Raw genomic sequence first — 15592 nt, 5'->3', positions numbered from 1 at the left:
ATCTCACCTGAATTACTGAAACAGGCCTCTCTGCCAATTCTCCAATTCATTCCCTTGACAGTAGTGAGAAAGACAAATCTGATCAAATCACCATATAACACTTCAACAACTCCATGGTCTCCAGAAATAAATCTCATCTTTTAAATGATCATAGCTAGGATTCTTGTATTGATATTTTCTAGCCTTCTTTTGCCAATCATTGCTCTTATCAGGCAATCTGTTTCCTACCAGCCCCATTCCTCTTCCTCAATCTCTTTCAACATTCCTACAAGTCTATATTGCTGTCAGTTATCACACTTTCTTGCCTCAAATCAAAAAGCAGAGACATTGCTTTGTCAACAAAGGTCCATCTAGTTAAGGCTATGTTTTTTCCAGTAGTTATGTATGGATGTGAGAGTTGGACTATAAAGAAAGCTGAGCGCTGAAGAATTGATGCTTTTGAACTGTGGTGTTGGAGAAGACTCTTGAGAGTCCCTTGGACTGCAAGGAGATCCAACCAGTCCATCCTAATGGAGATCTGTCCTGGGTGTCCATTGGTAGGACTGATGTTGAAGCTGAAACTCCAGTACTTTGGACACCTGATGCGGAGAGCTGACTCATTTGAAAAGATCCTGATGCTGGGAAAGATTGAGGCCAGGAGGAGAAGGGGACGACAGAGGATGAGATGGTTGGATGGCATCATGGACTCGATGGACATGGGTTTGGGCGGACTCTGGGAGTTGGTGATGGACAGGAAGGCCTAGTGTGCTGCAGTTCATGGGTTGCAAAGAGTCAGACACGACTGAGCAACTGAACTGAACTATGTATCAGGAATTCTATTTGTGTTAGAGACTCACTGGTGAACCAAACAGACAAGGTCCCTGGCACAAAGATGTCCTGTTATAGTTTACTGGTGGGGGAGACAGCCTAAAACAAGCAAACCAGTGAGGAATATACTCTGAAGGAAAAAAGCAGGTGCTAGGATAGAGAACAGTGGTGTGAAGTGGAGAATAAGGAAAGACCGCTTTAAAACAGGTGGTGAGGATGAGGAGGACTCAGTCATGAAAAGTATGGAGGGGCAAGATTCCAGGCAGAGAAAAGTATATACAAAAGCTTCTAGAGCAGTAAAGAGTGTGTCTAGAACTGAAAAGATAATGGAAGGTAGTGAATGAGCAGGGGAAAGGCATAAGGGGAGGCTGAAGAGACAGGCAGAGGCCATACATGCAGGGCTCTCTAAGGATAATGATACAGACTTTGGAAAGCATATACACTCATTACATATTTGCTAAATGAATGAAAGTATTTTATTTTTCTTGAAAAAAATCATCTCTGTTGTAAAAAATGCCCCTTTTCAATTCTGTTTTGAAGATGAAATGCTTCATGTTTCTTGTGACAGAAAGCTTGTACCAGACATAGCAATAAAGCCTGAGAATCATCACTGCTCTTGTTTTTTCTATCTCCAGAAACAGCAAGGATCTCTGATGTTCTGAAAGCTAGATCCAGATATGAAGAAGAAACACGAATGAATGAAGGAGACTGGTCTTTCACTCAATTTAAGCAAGAACAAACAATGTCAGAAAAATTGTGAAAGACTTGAAATGGGTAAAAAAGATTATCTGGTGTCCAAATAACCTTCTGGGTTATTTGTGCCTTTCGCTATCTTTGAGCTATTCTACAAAAATTAATCTGCAGAAAAATAATAGTGAACATGATTAGTATCCAAAGAAATAAAAATTAATTCTGTCAGTAGAGTTGTAATTGACTATTCTCCTCCAGATATAGAACAATTTTATATCTATTAGAAAACTGATTTCAGCATTTTGGACTACCTGTGTCTGTGTTTTTTGAATTCTTAGAACCAGTTGTAATCTCTTACTAGTTCCTTCACTGATGAATGAGTTAAATAAAATCTTTGACACATGTTAATTTTATAAAATATATATTTATGAGATTCATGATTTTATCTTTAAAAAAACTATACCTTAACGATTCTGAAGGCTCCACAGAGACGCCATATTGATTTATCTGACAAAGCCAAGTAAAGTCGATTGTCAGAAAAGTGTACTTTATGGGTGGTTTAAACCTGGATACATTTTTCCTTGGTTTCTGCAGTGAATGCCAAGCAGCAATAAAACTTGAAAACTGCTAAATGCTGGTTTCTCTACTTTGGCCTCCTCTATTGATTTTGGTTCTATTTGTGTTTCTGTGCATGGTCATTAAGGTAGTCCCCCTTATAGCAGCAGTGACTGAGAATTTGGTTTTATGATCTCACCATTTGGTGACTCCTATAAATGGATGATTGAAATCTATTCTCTGTTGGGTAAGAGGAGGCAGAAAATCTGGTTTGTTGGTTTTGTGAGTTTATTTGTCTTACTGTCATTTTGAACCTAAATCAATGAAGAATTTTTCCTTCCTCTGGGAAGGAAAATAGTTCTTTATTTGTAGACTGAGTAGTTTTTTGTTTGTCTCTGTGTTTACTCTTACTGTGCACTGAAATTGTAGAGATGAAGCTATATATTCTTTACGTGGTTGTGTGACTATGTGTCTGATCCAGAAAGCCATTTATCTTGCTTTGAGAGTGTGAAATGTTTTCCTACTTCTGGAGGATATTCATAAATTATATGACTGTAAGACCACCATGCAAAGTGGGCCTTTCTCAGGGCACACTGCAGATTCAGGGTGTCCCCTACCTGTCTCTGCCCCTGGTGAGAGCAACACGAGAGCCTCTCATTCCCAACTCTGGTTTCACTAGGACTTGGAGAGAAGAGACCTGACCACAGGCCCACAATAAACTTGGCTTTGCCAGAGGGGAGAAAAACCAACACACCAAAACACTTCTATTGTCTCTTAAATCAAATCTAATTGATTTAGAGAGATTAAGTACTTATATAAATAGAATATTCCTAAAATTCCTAATTATTCAGATAATAAGAAAATTTATAATATTTTAAATATGCTATGCTAAAAAAATATTCTTCTTACGATTTCAAGAATCAAAGTTCACGCAGTTAAGGTAAATCTTTGGCAAATGAGACTAGCTTATTATTTTGGTTAATAAGTAAATCCAGCCATGCTCTTTCTCTTATTTATCAATATTAAGTAGGCAAATGCATTTTATTTTGTCCGGGTTTGTTTTTTCCTAAAATTATATAGATTAATTCATCAAAGAAGCTAATGTAATTCTTATATAAAACCTAAAATTTGGTTCAATGAAATTGAATCATTATTCTGACAAACTTTTAATTTCAATAGTAATTATGTTTGTAGAATATCAGCTTGAAAATAATTTTCAAGATCTTTAAGTAATTTAAAATCTTGAAGTTATTAAATTGGTTAATTAATGAACAATCATGGGAAACCTAGATGATTTCTAAGTAAGATAGAACACTGGATCACTGTTTACTAACCATAACTTTAAGCTAATGTACTTTGTCTATTATTTTAATATGCCATAGGGAGGATATACCTTTGGGTTATGTTAATAAATATGTTTTCATTTTTGCTCCATTAAGAAGGTTAAAAAGGGGAGGTGTCTGCTCTACAAAGCTGTATTCTGTGTGTATATGAACTTGGCTAGTCTGCTAAAATGGTTACATGTGATTTGTCAATTATCTATGTCCCCTAGTTCTCACTATGAGATAGACATGAGTTATTTTCTTAAATGTTGGAGTAATAATGACAGACAAGTATAATTATGCATGTTCTTTCATTTTTCAAGGAAAAAAATTAAAGACATCCAATATTCAAAATATTTGGTCTCAGGACCCTTTATATTCTCTTAAATTAAAATCCATTAAGGATCCTTGAGCTTTTGTTTATGTGGCTTATGTCTATCAATGTTTACTGGGTTAGAAATAAAAACTAAGAAGTTAAAAGTATTTATTTGTTAGTTCATCTGGAAATAGCAATGACGAACTACTTCATGTTAACATAAGTAATTTATTGCTTATGCATTTTATAATTAAAAACTCTCTTTAATGTTCAGCTGAAGAGAAGTCAGGTAGATTCTCTTATTTGCTTCAGTATTCAGTCTGATGAGATCATACATCTTCCACACTGGAAAACTTGCTATTCACTCATGAGAGAAGGATAATATAAAAGTCAGATAAAGACTTAGTTTTATTATGAGGATAGTTTTAACCTTGCAGACCTGCTTAAAGAATCTCAAGGACACTCTTGGATCTGCGGACCACTCTTAGTTCTAAAGAGTCAGGTTGTTCCAAAACATTAAAAAAAAAGCATAATAAAGGATAAAAGTCTGAAAGTGACTTTGATTTGCCTTGGTTTATAATACCTGTGTTTGAAATTAAGCTGAGTATATATTAAAATTTTAGTAAGTTCAGTAAGTTTTCATGAGCTTACTTCTTGGGTTTACTGACCAATGCTTTCCCTGTGATATGTAGTGTTTTTCTTTTTGTGTAATCTGCCTTTCTGTGCTTTTTGTTTACTTTATTTTGTCTTTGATTGTTTAAGGAAATAAAAAAGCATAGCAAGCAGGTTCTCTATGCTTGTTTTCAAATATTTTATTGTTGCTTTGAAAAATTAGGTAACCAAGAACTGTTTCTTAGATATCCATGATCTTAATCAAGGGCCCATTTTATTTGGACAACTCTTTTGATTTTTCCTTCTAAAGATCAGACCAAAATATAGAAAAAAATTGCAGAATATTTTTTAAGCCTAAAACTATGTTTGAAATTTACTGCTGCTGCTGCTGCTGCTAAGTCGCCTCAGTCGTGTCCGACTCTGTGCGACCCCATAGACGGCAGCTCACCAGGCTCTCCCGTCCCTGGGATTTTCCAGGCAAGAACACTGGAGTGGGTTGCCATTTCCTTCTCCAATGCGTGAAAGTGAATTGTTCAGCTGTGTCCATCTCTTATGCTATGCTATGCTAAGTCACTTCAGTCGTGTCCAACTCTGTATGACCCCACTGACAGCAGCCCACCAGGCTCCCCCGTCGCTGGGATTCTCCAGGCAAGAACACTGGAGTGGGTTGCCATGTCCTTCTCCAATGCATAAAAGTGAAAAGTGAAAAAAAAAAAAAAAAAGAAAAAAGAAAAGTGAAAGTGAAGTCGCTCAGTCGTGTCCAATTCTTAGCGACCCCATGGACTGCAGCCTACCAGGCTCCTCCATCCATGGGATTTTCCAGGCAAGAGTACTAGAGGTCTCCTAGAAAGTCATGAAGGTTTGTTCTTTTATCTTATAAAAAGAGACATTAGAAATAGGTTTGTTTGATGTTACCATTATAAGAATTTCATGGAAAGAAGTTACTGTTACATCTGAGAAGAGGCTCACTGTGTGCTAGGTTAGATTCAAGCAGGTAAAATGTCATTAATATAATATTTCAGAAATTATATGCTTTATGGGAAGTGTCTGGATATTTGACAATGCTTATACTGTCAATGATGTGTTTTCACCTTCAGGGACAACACTAACCAAAATTTTTTATGAAATTGTTACATACTGTATCCAAATACAGAGTCTTACTTTAATATCTTTTAATATCTATTTTCTAAGGAAAGTTCCTGTTTAACTTTGATGCTGGCCTGAAGGCACTGCTGTAAGCTATAGTAAATAGTCTGTGTCTACAACAAAGACAGATCCAGAGCACTAGGAAAAAGGACCTTCATAGGAATTTTGAACAACTGATGCTTCAAAGAATAGTCTCTAGGGTATAGACCTCTGAGGTGATACAGCTCAGGTCACTTTTATACAGTACCAGTGGACTGAGTCAGGAAACCCAGGACTCTCTAGAATGGAAGCAGAAGGTGTTAAGAAAGCGACTGCTAAGCCAAGATCTTGCAGAACAAGAAACACAGGACTAAATGAAATAAGGGAGACAAAAAAACATTTTAACAAATTGTTTCTTTGGAATACTGTTGATTAGTTTTAATATTCTACCACTATATGGCTCTAGGAGCTATACTCAAGGTGACCTATATGATTAATTAATACCTTTGGTGCTAAATAATCAGGGCAAACCTATGAGACCAGCCCTTTTTTCTAATCATGTGGGGTGAGGGAGACATTGTTAGGAAGAACTGAAAGTAAAAGTTGCTCAGTCATGTCCGACTCTTTGCAACCCCATGGACAATATAGTCCATGGAATTCTCCAGGCTGGAATACTGGAGTGGGCTGCCTTTCCCTTCTCCAGGGGATCTTCCCAACCCGGTGATCGAACCCAGGTCTCCTGCATTGCAGGCGGATTCTTTACCAGCTGAGCCACAAGGGAAGCCCTAGGAAGAATTAAGAGACTTTGAAATAGGAAGAAACAATTGCTAGGTGTTCAATCTGCTGCTGCTACTGCTGCTAAGTCGCTTCAGTCGTGTCTGACTCTGTGCAACCCCATAGATGGCAGCCCATCAGGCTCCCCTGTCCCTGGGATTCTCCAGGCAAGAACACTGGAGTGGGTTGCCATTTCCTTCTCCAATGCATTAAAGTGAAAAATGAAGTTGCTCAGTCTTGTCCGACTCTTCACGACCCCATGGATTACAGCCTACCAGGCTCCTCTGTCCATGGGATTTTCCAGGCAAGAGTACTGGAGTGGGTTGCCATTGCCTTCTCCCCAGAATGCTGCTGCTGCGTCGCTTCAGTCATGTCCGACTCTGTGCGACCCCATAGATGGCAGCCCATCAGGCTCCCCCGTCCCTGGGATTCTCCAGGCAAGAACACTGGAGTGGGTTGCCATTTCCTTCTCCAACACATGAAAGTGAAAAGTGAAAGTGAAGTCGCTCAGTTGTGTCCGACTCTTTGCGACCCCATGGACTGCAGCCCACCAGGCTCCTCCGTCCATGGGATTTTCCAGGCAAGAGTACTGGTGTGGGTTGCCATTGCCTTGTTCAATCTAGGGTATCCTTAATGGTTATCTATATACCTTTCATTGTCTTTGAGCTATTGTACAATTCTGTAGGTGATGGAGAATTTACAGTAATGCATATAATTCCTTAGTTTTTAGGGCAAAAAGCAGATACATAAAAAATGAAAACTTTTTGAAAAGGCTTTTTTGGAGCACGAAGAGGTGGGGCTGGGGAGATATTTTGAAGGAATCAACTGTGAAGAGTCATTTCTCCTTGGCTGAGACGAGGTTTGGGGTCTGTGGGTCCCACATGCGGCAAGGACCCCTTCCCTCTGCTCTAAGGCTTCCAGCCTCCCCCTTGATCTCAGTGCTATTAGTATGGCCCCCAAAGAGCAAAGACCTGAGATATATGGTAACATGACAAGGACACTCTAGATGTATCCAGTGAACACTGGTGACCAGATGTGCATCTCCTTGATGCCCTGCTGCCTCTCAAGCCCCTGCCCGTTCTTTGGTATAATTCCTGGAGGCAATTAATTCGGCAGTGGCTTAAGTAAATTTCCTGCCAATTCCATAGTATCGGTGCTCATAGTAGAATTTAAGTTTAAACAAGTAAATAAATTTCTTGCATACCTGAGTTTCTGTACTTAAAATTCATGTCTGCTACATAATGCTTCTGGATCTTTCTTTGACTTACTTCCCTGTGTTTTCAGTGATTGATTTTCAGACTCAGCCCTTGGGCTAAAACAGATGTTCTCTCTCTTATACTTTTCTTTCTTTCTGCTACTGAAGTACACGGGAATTCTTTTGAGGACTAGAGTTTTCAGGCTGGCAGGAGTTCGCTGCATTGATACTTTATCTCTTTCTTCCTGGTTCTTCTCTCATCTCATTCCTGCCTCGAGGAGGTAGGAAGGACAATTATTAGCTCCTCGTGGCTCAGATGGTGAATAGTCAGCCTCCAATGCAGGAGCCCCGGGTTCAAATTCCAGGTCAGGAAGATCCCCTGGAGAAGGGAATGGGAACCTACTCTAGTATACTTGCCTAGAGAATTCCACAGACAGAGGAGCCTGGCAAGCTACAGTCCATAGGGTTACAAAGATTCGGGCATGACTGAGAAACTAACACTATGGAATACTCTGGGATGCCCAGTTCTTAAAATCACCTTCTTAGTAAATTAAAGAATTATTGTAAGTATCTTACTACACAGAGAGTAAAATAAAGAAAACCAATATGCTTTACTATATTGGCTGTTTACCTGTGAGCAAATCCCTAGGATAAATGACATCTTTGTTAGCACCAATAAAGAAGGTTAAGACTAAGTGTTCTGTTCTTACCATAACTGAGCCACATCTGCCAAGCCTATGTTAATTACAAGCTTGCTGCCTCTTTAGAAGTCCTAGAAAAACAAACTTTTGGTCTGCCAAATGGTTACTGTCCCTTAATTAGTTCATTAGCAACCAAGAAAACTTTTACATGAAAACACTCTCTAGAAATAAGAAATATAAGAAATATAAGTACTTAAGTACTCTTAACCTCAGGGTCTGCTCTTATGACGCTGAGAGCTCCTCAGGTAGTTTGATGGTCATGCAAAATATTTTTTACAGCTTTGTGACAATGCAGGCCCCAGCCCCTAGGTTTTGTGATCTTGGGAGAAAATGGCAGCAATCTGCTCAAGACCTCTAGGAAAATTTGAGGGAAGACTATCCCAGCAATCTGTCTGCTATATGGAGAATACCGATTAATATCTACACTTTAACACCGTCACTGCTGGATTTAATTTGAGATGGTAAGCTGTCTGACCTGACCTATTGTACTGCATCCCTTTTAGAATGCTCAGGAATTTCTGAACACCTGTGGATTTCCAGCTTCGTAGGGGTCTGGTTATGGATACAAGATGTCTACCAGACCACTGTTAATCAATCTTATGTTTCAAGAACCCCATTTTTTCATACCTTTTCCCCCATGGACACACCCCCTGATGTGATGATGACATCAGCACGACTGATACCCTCATTCAAGGCATTGAGTAAGTCATCTGGGCTGGAAAAAAAAATAAAGACAAATTAACACACAAGGAAAGATTCTTATATACAGTGCCTGCTGAAAACTAAACCACCTATTCAGTGAGTAGGCATTAACGTGAACACAGCACTAAATTCTGTATGAAGTGGGAATCAAAAAGGTCTCTTTGCAGTGGGAGCATAACTTGTTGTGAAGAAAGAAACTTGTAAGTGCAGAAGTGGTGGTTACTGGTACTTTGATGGGCTTTTTGCTCTATATAACAAGGCGGTATAAAGAGGGGACACAGTGAAGTGTAAGTGGGCTGTCTCACCCTTCCAGTTTGCCTACGAGTATCCCGGATTTAGTTTCATGTAACATGAAAGTTACACGTTCTAGGAAATTTCAGGCATACCAGGAAAATTGATCACTCTAGGTGCTAGAGACTTAGGACCCTTTAGAGGGAATATGACTTAATTTGGTTAGGCCTTAAGAAATGGGCTGATTTTTAAGTAGAGCATCATTTCATATTTTATCCAGGAGTGACAGAGGTAAGAAAAGAAACCTGAGATCTACCCAAGAGGCTCTACAAGAGACCAAGTTGGGAGGTGCACAGCACAGAGATTAAGAGTGTGGGCTCTGAACTTGGACTGCCTGAGTTTAAACCCTGGTGCTACGACCTGGGAGATGCAGAACCTTGGAAAAGTGGTAAGTTAGTTGCTTAACCGTTCTTTGCCTTAGTTTTCCATCTATAAAGTGGGGATACGAGAAGGTTGTTATAAGGATTAAGTAACAGTACATATAAGTTTATGGAATAAAACCTTGTACAAAACAAGTTTTCAAGGAAGTTTGGTTGTTGTTGTTGATATTACTGGAAGTACTGAGAGAAGTTATCACACAAACATACCCAACAACCTGGCAGAGTTCAACTTTAGCATATTTGGCAGTTTTTATTTAGGAGAATATCGGTGACTAACACAGAAGAATATCACAGACTGGACCTCAAATACATTCACAGAACTATATTTGAAAAGTCCAAATGGCTCAGTAACCCAGGCCTGGTTTCAGCCTAAATAGTTCCATTTACTATTAGGTTCTCTTACTGAATTTAGACAGAACTCTCTTGCACCCCAAGCGCTAGTCTGTCCATGAGTATACTGGAGGTTGCTTGGCTCTGGTGAAGGAACTCCCAAGAAGACAAAACAATGGTAAAAGTTGAAAAATGGCTGACATGAAGTTCAATCTATGACGCAGAGATCCCTTGAACTCATCCAGTTAATCGCTTATGCAGCAAAAAATACCCAGGCATTTAATGAAGGAAGGATTTATGTGTAAACATTAAAAAAAAAAAAACTTAAAAAAATCCCTGAAATGGATTTTGAAGTTAACTTGGTTAGGTGAACATCTTGGAAGAAATATATTCAAAATGGTGGATTCATGTTGATGTATGGCAAAACCAATATAATATTGTTATATATATATTATATATAACATATATAATATACATATAACATATATAATATATATATAATATATATAATAGCCTCAAATTAAAATAAATAAATTTAAATTAAAAAAATAATAAAGTATTCTTGGACTGTGTATTTTGAACAGATTTTTCATCAATCTTTTTCATTTTGCTTTAAGGAAAAAAAGCAAATTATCCCCTGTATTGAAATACTATAAGATATGAATGTGATGGATTCTTGATTACTGTATGCCCAGCACTCTGGTGCCTTTGCCTTGCTGGAACCATTAAGTTGAGCCAAATGGTTGGCCTATGGAGAAAATGGTAAAGCGCTACAAACACAGGGTGATGTGGGATGTGGTTCAGGTGAGTGGGCACTGACTATTATCAATACATATAGAATTTTGTGCTAGTATAAAGAGACATTAGCTAATTCCACCAGTTTTATCGTATTGTATTTGTAGCATGTTGACTGTACAGGGTTGTAAAGTCACTGGAAACAAAGTAGCAGTGACATACACACTGACATCTTTGTATATGGATAAAGTTCCTGGGACAGGCTAGCTGATGACTGCAAATAAACATACTTTTCTGTGATTTGTTCCCTTATTTATTATTTTCATATTATCTGGGAAAGATTTTTTCCTATTTTTGTAAAACTGAAGAGTCATCAACTTTCCACAGGAAATTTTCTAATTTGCAGAAATAAACTGAAAGGACTTTTATACCAAGCAAGTCCTTACTGTAATTTATTATGTTTCAAAGAATACGCTCAATGCTGCTTTCTACTCTGAGGCTGGTGGATTCACAAGATCACTGAATCTTAAAGTTGGAAAGGTCTTTGGGGGTCACTGTGTCCAGTAGCACAGCTCTGAGCACTCTGGGACTGGTGCGTCTCTGTCTTCTCTGCCTACCTGTTTGATCTAGTAAGAGATCATAGCTTAGAGGGATAGGCAGCAAAGTGTGGCAACTGTCAGAGGATCTGTACCTTCACTTATATTGCATGATATAATTCCACCTGTTATTTCACAATAAATCTCTGAGGTAGATTGAACAGGTATGAATCATCCCTAGTTTACAGAAAAGGAGAACGCTATTCGGAGTGGCAAAGTGGCATATTGAGGGCTAGGTGGAGCAGTACAGGCAGAGCTAGGATTAGAACCTCTGCCTCCTTGTCAAGTGCCTAAGTAGAGTAATTGTCTAGTTTTTTTCAGGCATATGACATCTCAGCAGAATAGATGATTGTGCAAAAGCATCAAACAGAGGATGCTAAGGCAACAGGTGAGGATCTGTCTGGGGTGACAAGAAAAATGTGTGTGTGGACATGTTAGTACATTTCTGGGGAATGAAACCAACATAATTCTGAATCCTATATTCAGATGAAAACTAAGTAAGATTTGATTAAACATAACTTAGGACTGCTTACAAGTCATAAATTTGCTCTCTTGTGAGTCATAATATATTCTAAGTGATGAAATATTTCTAACATAAGATAATAGTGTAACACCCATGTATCCATCTCTCAAATCTGACAAATGCTGATATTTTCCTGTATTTATTTTTTATTCACTCACCTCAACCTTTTTACTTTTAAAAAATAAAAATTGAGTTTGCTTTCTAAGACTGAGATTACTCTGAATAATGATAAAAAAAAAATAGGCAGCAAAGATTATAATCATGGATATTACAGTAGGCTAAAAATAATTCATGATTTTATGTTTTGTTAAACAGAGAGCATAGCACATTAATTTTCTTAAAGAGAGGAGAGTAAAATGAGAACACAATACAGCCTTATATGTCTTATATATGACATTACTTCCATATATAAGATCAGTTGATATTTAAGAAATAAAATTAATGACAGTTATTCTCACATTTTAAAAGAACAACACACTCTCACACTTATGTGTTAGTTTTACAATTCTACGATGTAGGCAGGACAAGAGAGGTCAATGAAATTCACAAAGGCAGTGACAGATTCAAGGTCACCTATGTTCATTTTACTATTCTTTTAAACTATAGTAGTTATTCACATTGTGAAAGACACTTTGTTATATTATCTTTAGAAAAATAGCTATTTATCATTGTTATCTAAGAATATATATCTAACTTGTGTATGCCAAATAGTGATGATCAATATCTAATAAACTGTACTTTTTACATTTGAAATATAGTCTCGCCATTGCCACTGGAAGGGATATGGAATTAAGCAGATTGAGCTTTACATATATATATATCAGTTGCTTCCCTTTCCTCAAAGAGCGGCAGGTCTTAAAGGGATACTGTGATATCATTTAATTCCTAAGTCATTAAAAACTGCAGTTTTAATTAGGTTTGGAGAGTGATTAACCATTTTTAAAGATAAATCTAACACTAGTATTAATCTTGATTTACTAACACTTTCCACTTTCACTTGAAATAAGTAACCTACCCATGGTTCTTTGAGACTATCAATATTACATAAAAACATATAAAAGCAATGATTCAGTGTTAAATGCTAAAAATTTAAATGCTCAGTGACAGAAAACAGAAGTGTTAATTGAAGGCTTGAGTGTGTCAGGGCCTAGAATCAAGGTGTCTCTACCGCTGAGATGACTTTGAAAAATGAACATCATTTTTTTCGAGTCTCGTTGTCCTTACTTTTAAAATGAAAATTTGGACTAGGTCCTTTCCATGTCTAACATTCATTGATTTAAAGCACTAGAAACTGATTGTGATCTAGTTTAAGACTGACAAAAGAGTATAAACCTAAGAATGTAAATAAATTTCAAGGATAAAGAAAAAATCTTACAAACTGTCAGACAGAAAGATTAGATTTACTAACAAAGAAAAAAAGAATATTGGCTTTGGATTTCTTACCTACAACACTAAAAACTATGAAACAGTAGATTAACATCAATGTACTCTGAGAAAAAAGGCTTGCAACATCCAAATCCTATACCTAGACACTCTTCATCTATCAGTAAAGAATATTTGTGAAAATGCAAAAATTTAGATAATAAATCAATAAGTAATGTTACAGAAAAATTACTCTAAATGAAAAAAATTTAACCAGATCAGAGGCTTCAAGTTAGGGGAAGATGAAGAGTAAACACTAGTAAAACACACACACACATACATGCATTTAGAAAATATATAACTAAATCTAAATGAATAACAATCAAACAGGGAAATTATAATATATGTGCTAAACATGGATTCCTCAGAAGTTGTACAGATGTATACTAAAAAGAAAACTTAGTAACAGTCTAGATTTAAAAGCATTATTTCAGCAATGCCTAAAAGTGGGGGGAGTGGAAGTAGCTGGGAGAAGTAAAAGTATTCTCAAAGTCTCAGTGATGTAGGAGGTGCAGGGAGGAAATTGGAAGGCTGTGCAGGAAGGGTATAGTGAGCACCTTTTAAAAATGTAACAGTGGAGAAATAGACATTTCTCCAAAGAAGACATACAGATGGCTAACAAACACATGAAAAGATGCTCAATATCACTCATTATCAGAGAAATGCAAATCAAAACCACTATGAGGTATCATTTCACACCAGTCAGAATGGCTGCGATCCAAAAATCTACAAGCAATAAATGCTGGAGAGGATATGGAGAAAAGGGAACCCTCTTACATTGTTGGTGGGAATGCAAACTAGTACAGCCACTATGGAGAACAGTGTGGAGATTCCTTAAAAAACTGGAAATAGAACTGCCATATGACCCAGCAATCGCACTGCTGGGCATACACACTGAGGAAACCAGAATTGAAAGAGACACGTGTACCCCAATGTTCATTGCAGCACTGTTTATAATAGCCAGGACATTGGAAGCAACCTAGATGTCCATCAGCAGATGAATGGATAAGAAAGCTGTGGTACATATATACAATGGAGTATTACTCAGCCATTAAAAAGAATACATTTGAATCAGTTCTAATGAGGTGGATGAAACTGGAGGCTATTATACACAGTGAAGTAAGCCAGAAAGAAAAACCCCAATACAGTATACTAACGCATATATATGGAATTTAGAAAGATGGTAACGACAACCCTGTAAGCGAGACAGCGAGACACAGATGTATAGAACAGTCTTTTGGACTCTGTGGGAGAAGGGGGGGGGATGATTTGGGAGAATGGCATGTATAATATCATATAAGAAACGAATCACCAGTCCAGGTTCGATGCAGGATACAGGAAGCTTGGGGCTGGTGCACTGGGATGACCCAGAGGGATGGTATGGGGAGGGAGGTGGGAGGGGGGTTCAGGATGGGGAACACATGTACACCCGTGGCAGATGCATGTTGATGTATGGCAAAACCAATATAATATTGTAAAGTAAAAAAAATAAATAAATAAAATAAAGGCAAAAAAAAATAACAGTGGAGAAATAAATATTTGATTATTAGTATCAGAATTTGGAAGGAAAGTATGCAGGGGATGGTAGAGTATTCCATATTTTCCAAAATAATGAGTGAAGGGGAACAGATAGCACCTGGATTAAACCAACAACAGAGAAAAGGACAATGATAACAAAAATTTTATTAATAGTAAAAATAATGTAAGATGGAAGGAAAAAATATCAAGGGAATATTTATAGCAATCTTCATGGTAAAGCAAAATGACCTTCAAGCTACAATCGGGGTTACAGTAACTTAAGGCAAATGCAAGATTTCGTTTTTTAAAGCTCAAATCCCATTTGGATCTTATTTATAAGTGATACACTTAAAAGATATGAAAGAATAAAAATAAAAGCTATGGTAAAAGGCCCCAAGCTAATGTAAACATGCAAAAAATCAGGAATGGCATTTTGATGTAAAAGTGGAGTTTAAAGTCAAAAGAACTAAACAGAATAAAGAGAAGAAGCAAGTTGTGATGAAAGGCAAATTTATAAAGCTGATACAATAATATATGTCTGTCTCACAAGACATAGTCTCATTTTATCTAGGCTTCTTGACTGTCCTGCCAACTCCTTGCACGTTGTAGGCACTCAATAAATGAACTGAATGAACCCTGGCCTCAACTTAATCTCTCCACAGTAGCTTTGGGAATGAACAGTGTACAATATTTACAACTCTAATGATATTATGGGCAAATAATATTATCTGTGGATGGAAGAGAAGATACTACTTAAAATTTATATAATCATAAATAGTATTTCCTTTGAAAGGCTGTCAAGTAGATGAGGGAGTTAATTTATTTGGTGTTGCTCATGAGGGCAGAATTAGAACTAATAGCTGAGAGAAACAGGGATAAAGACTTTGGCTTAGTGTAATAAAAAGAAAAAAAATCCTTGCCATACATAACAGCCATCCAAGAATAAATGTGCTATCTCATGAGACAAATAATATCTTTCTCAGTAAAAGTATCAAATA

At 37.3% G+C, this 15592-nt stretch overlaps 1 protein-coding gene across 10 annotated transcripts in view; it reads right to left on the bottom strand.

Annotated features, from left to right (window-relative positions):
- The window catches only part of GPHN (gephyrin), a 538290-nt gene that overhangs the window by 18713 nt on the left and 503985 nt on the right, over positions 1 to 15592 (bottom strand). For all 10 annotated transcript variants that reach the window (XM_027552205.1, XM_027552200.1, XM_027552202.1 and 7 more), the window contains one exon: positions 8725 to 8812. In XM_027552205.1, the coding sequence (XP_027408006.1) occupies positions 8725 to 8812 (88 nt within the window). The remainder of the gene's footprint in view (positions 1 to 8724; positions 8813 to 15592) is intronic.

The sequence above is a fragment of the Bos indicus x Bos taurus genome, chromosome 10, assembly GCF_003369695.1.
Source record: "Bos indicus x Bos taurus breed Angus x Brahman F1 hybrid chromosome 10, Bos_hybrid_MaternalHap_v2.0, whole genome shotgun sequence".
Taxonomy (NCBI): Eukaryota; Metazoa; Chordata; class Mammalia; order Artiodactyla; family Bovidae; genus Bos; species Bos indicus x Bos taurus.
The sequence above is the reverse complement of the archived record's forward strand: the minus strand, read 5'-3'. Positions and strand labels throughout refer to the sequence as shown.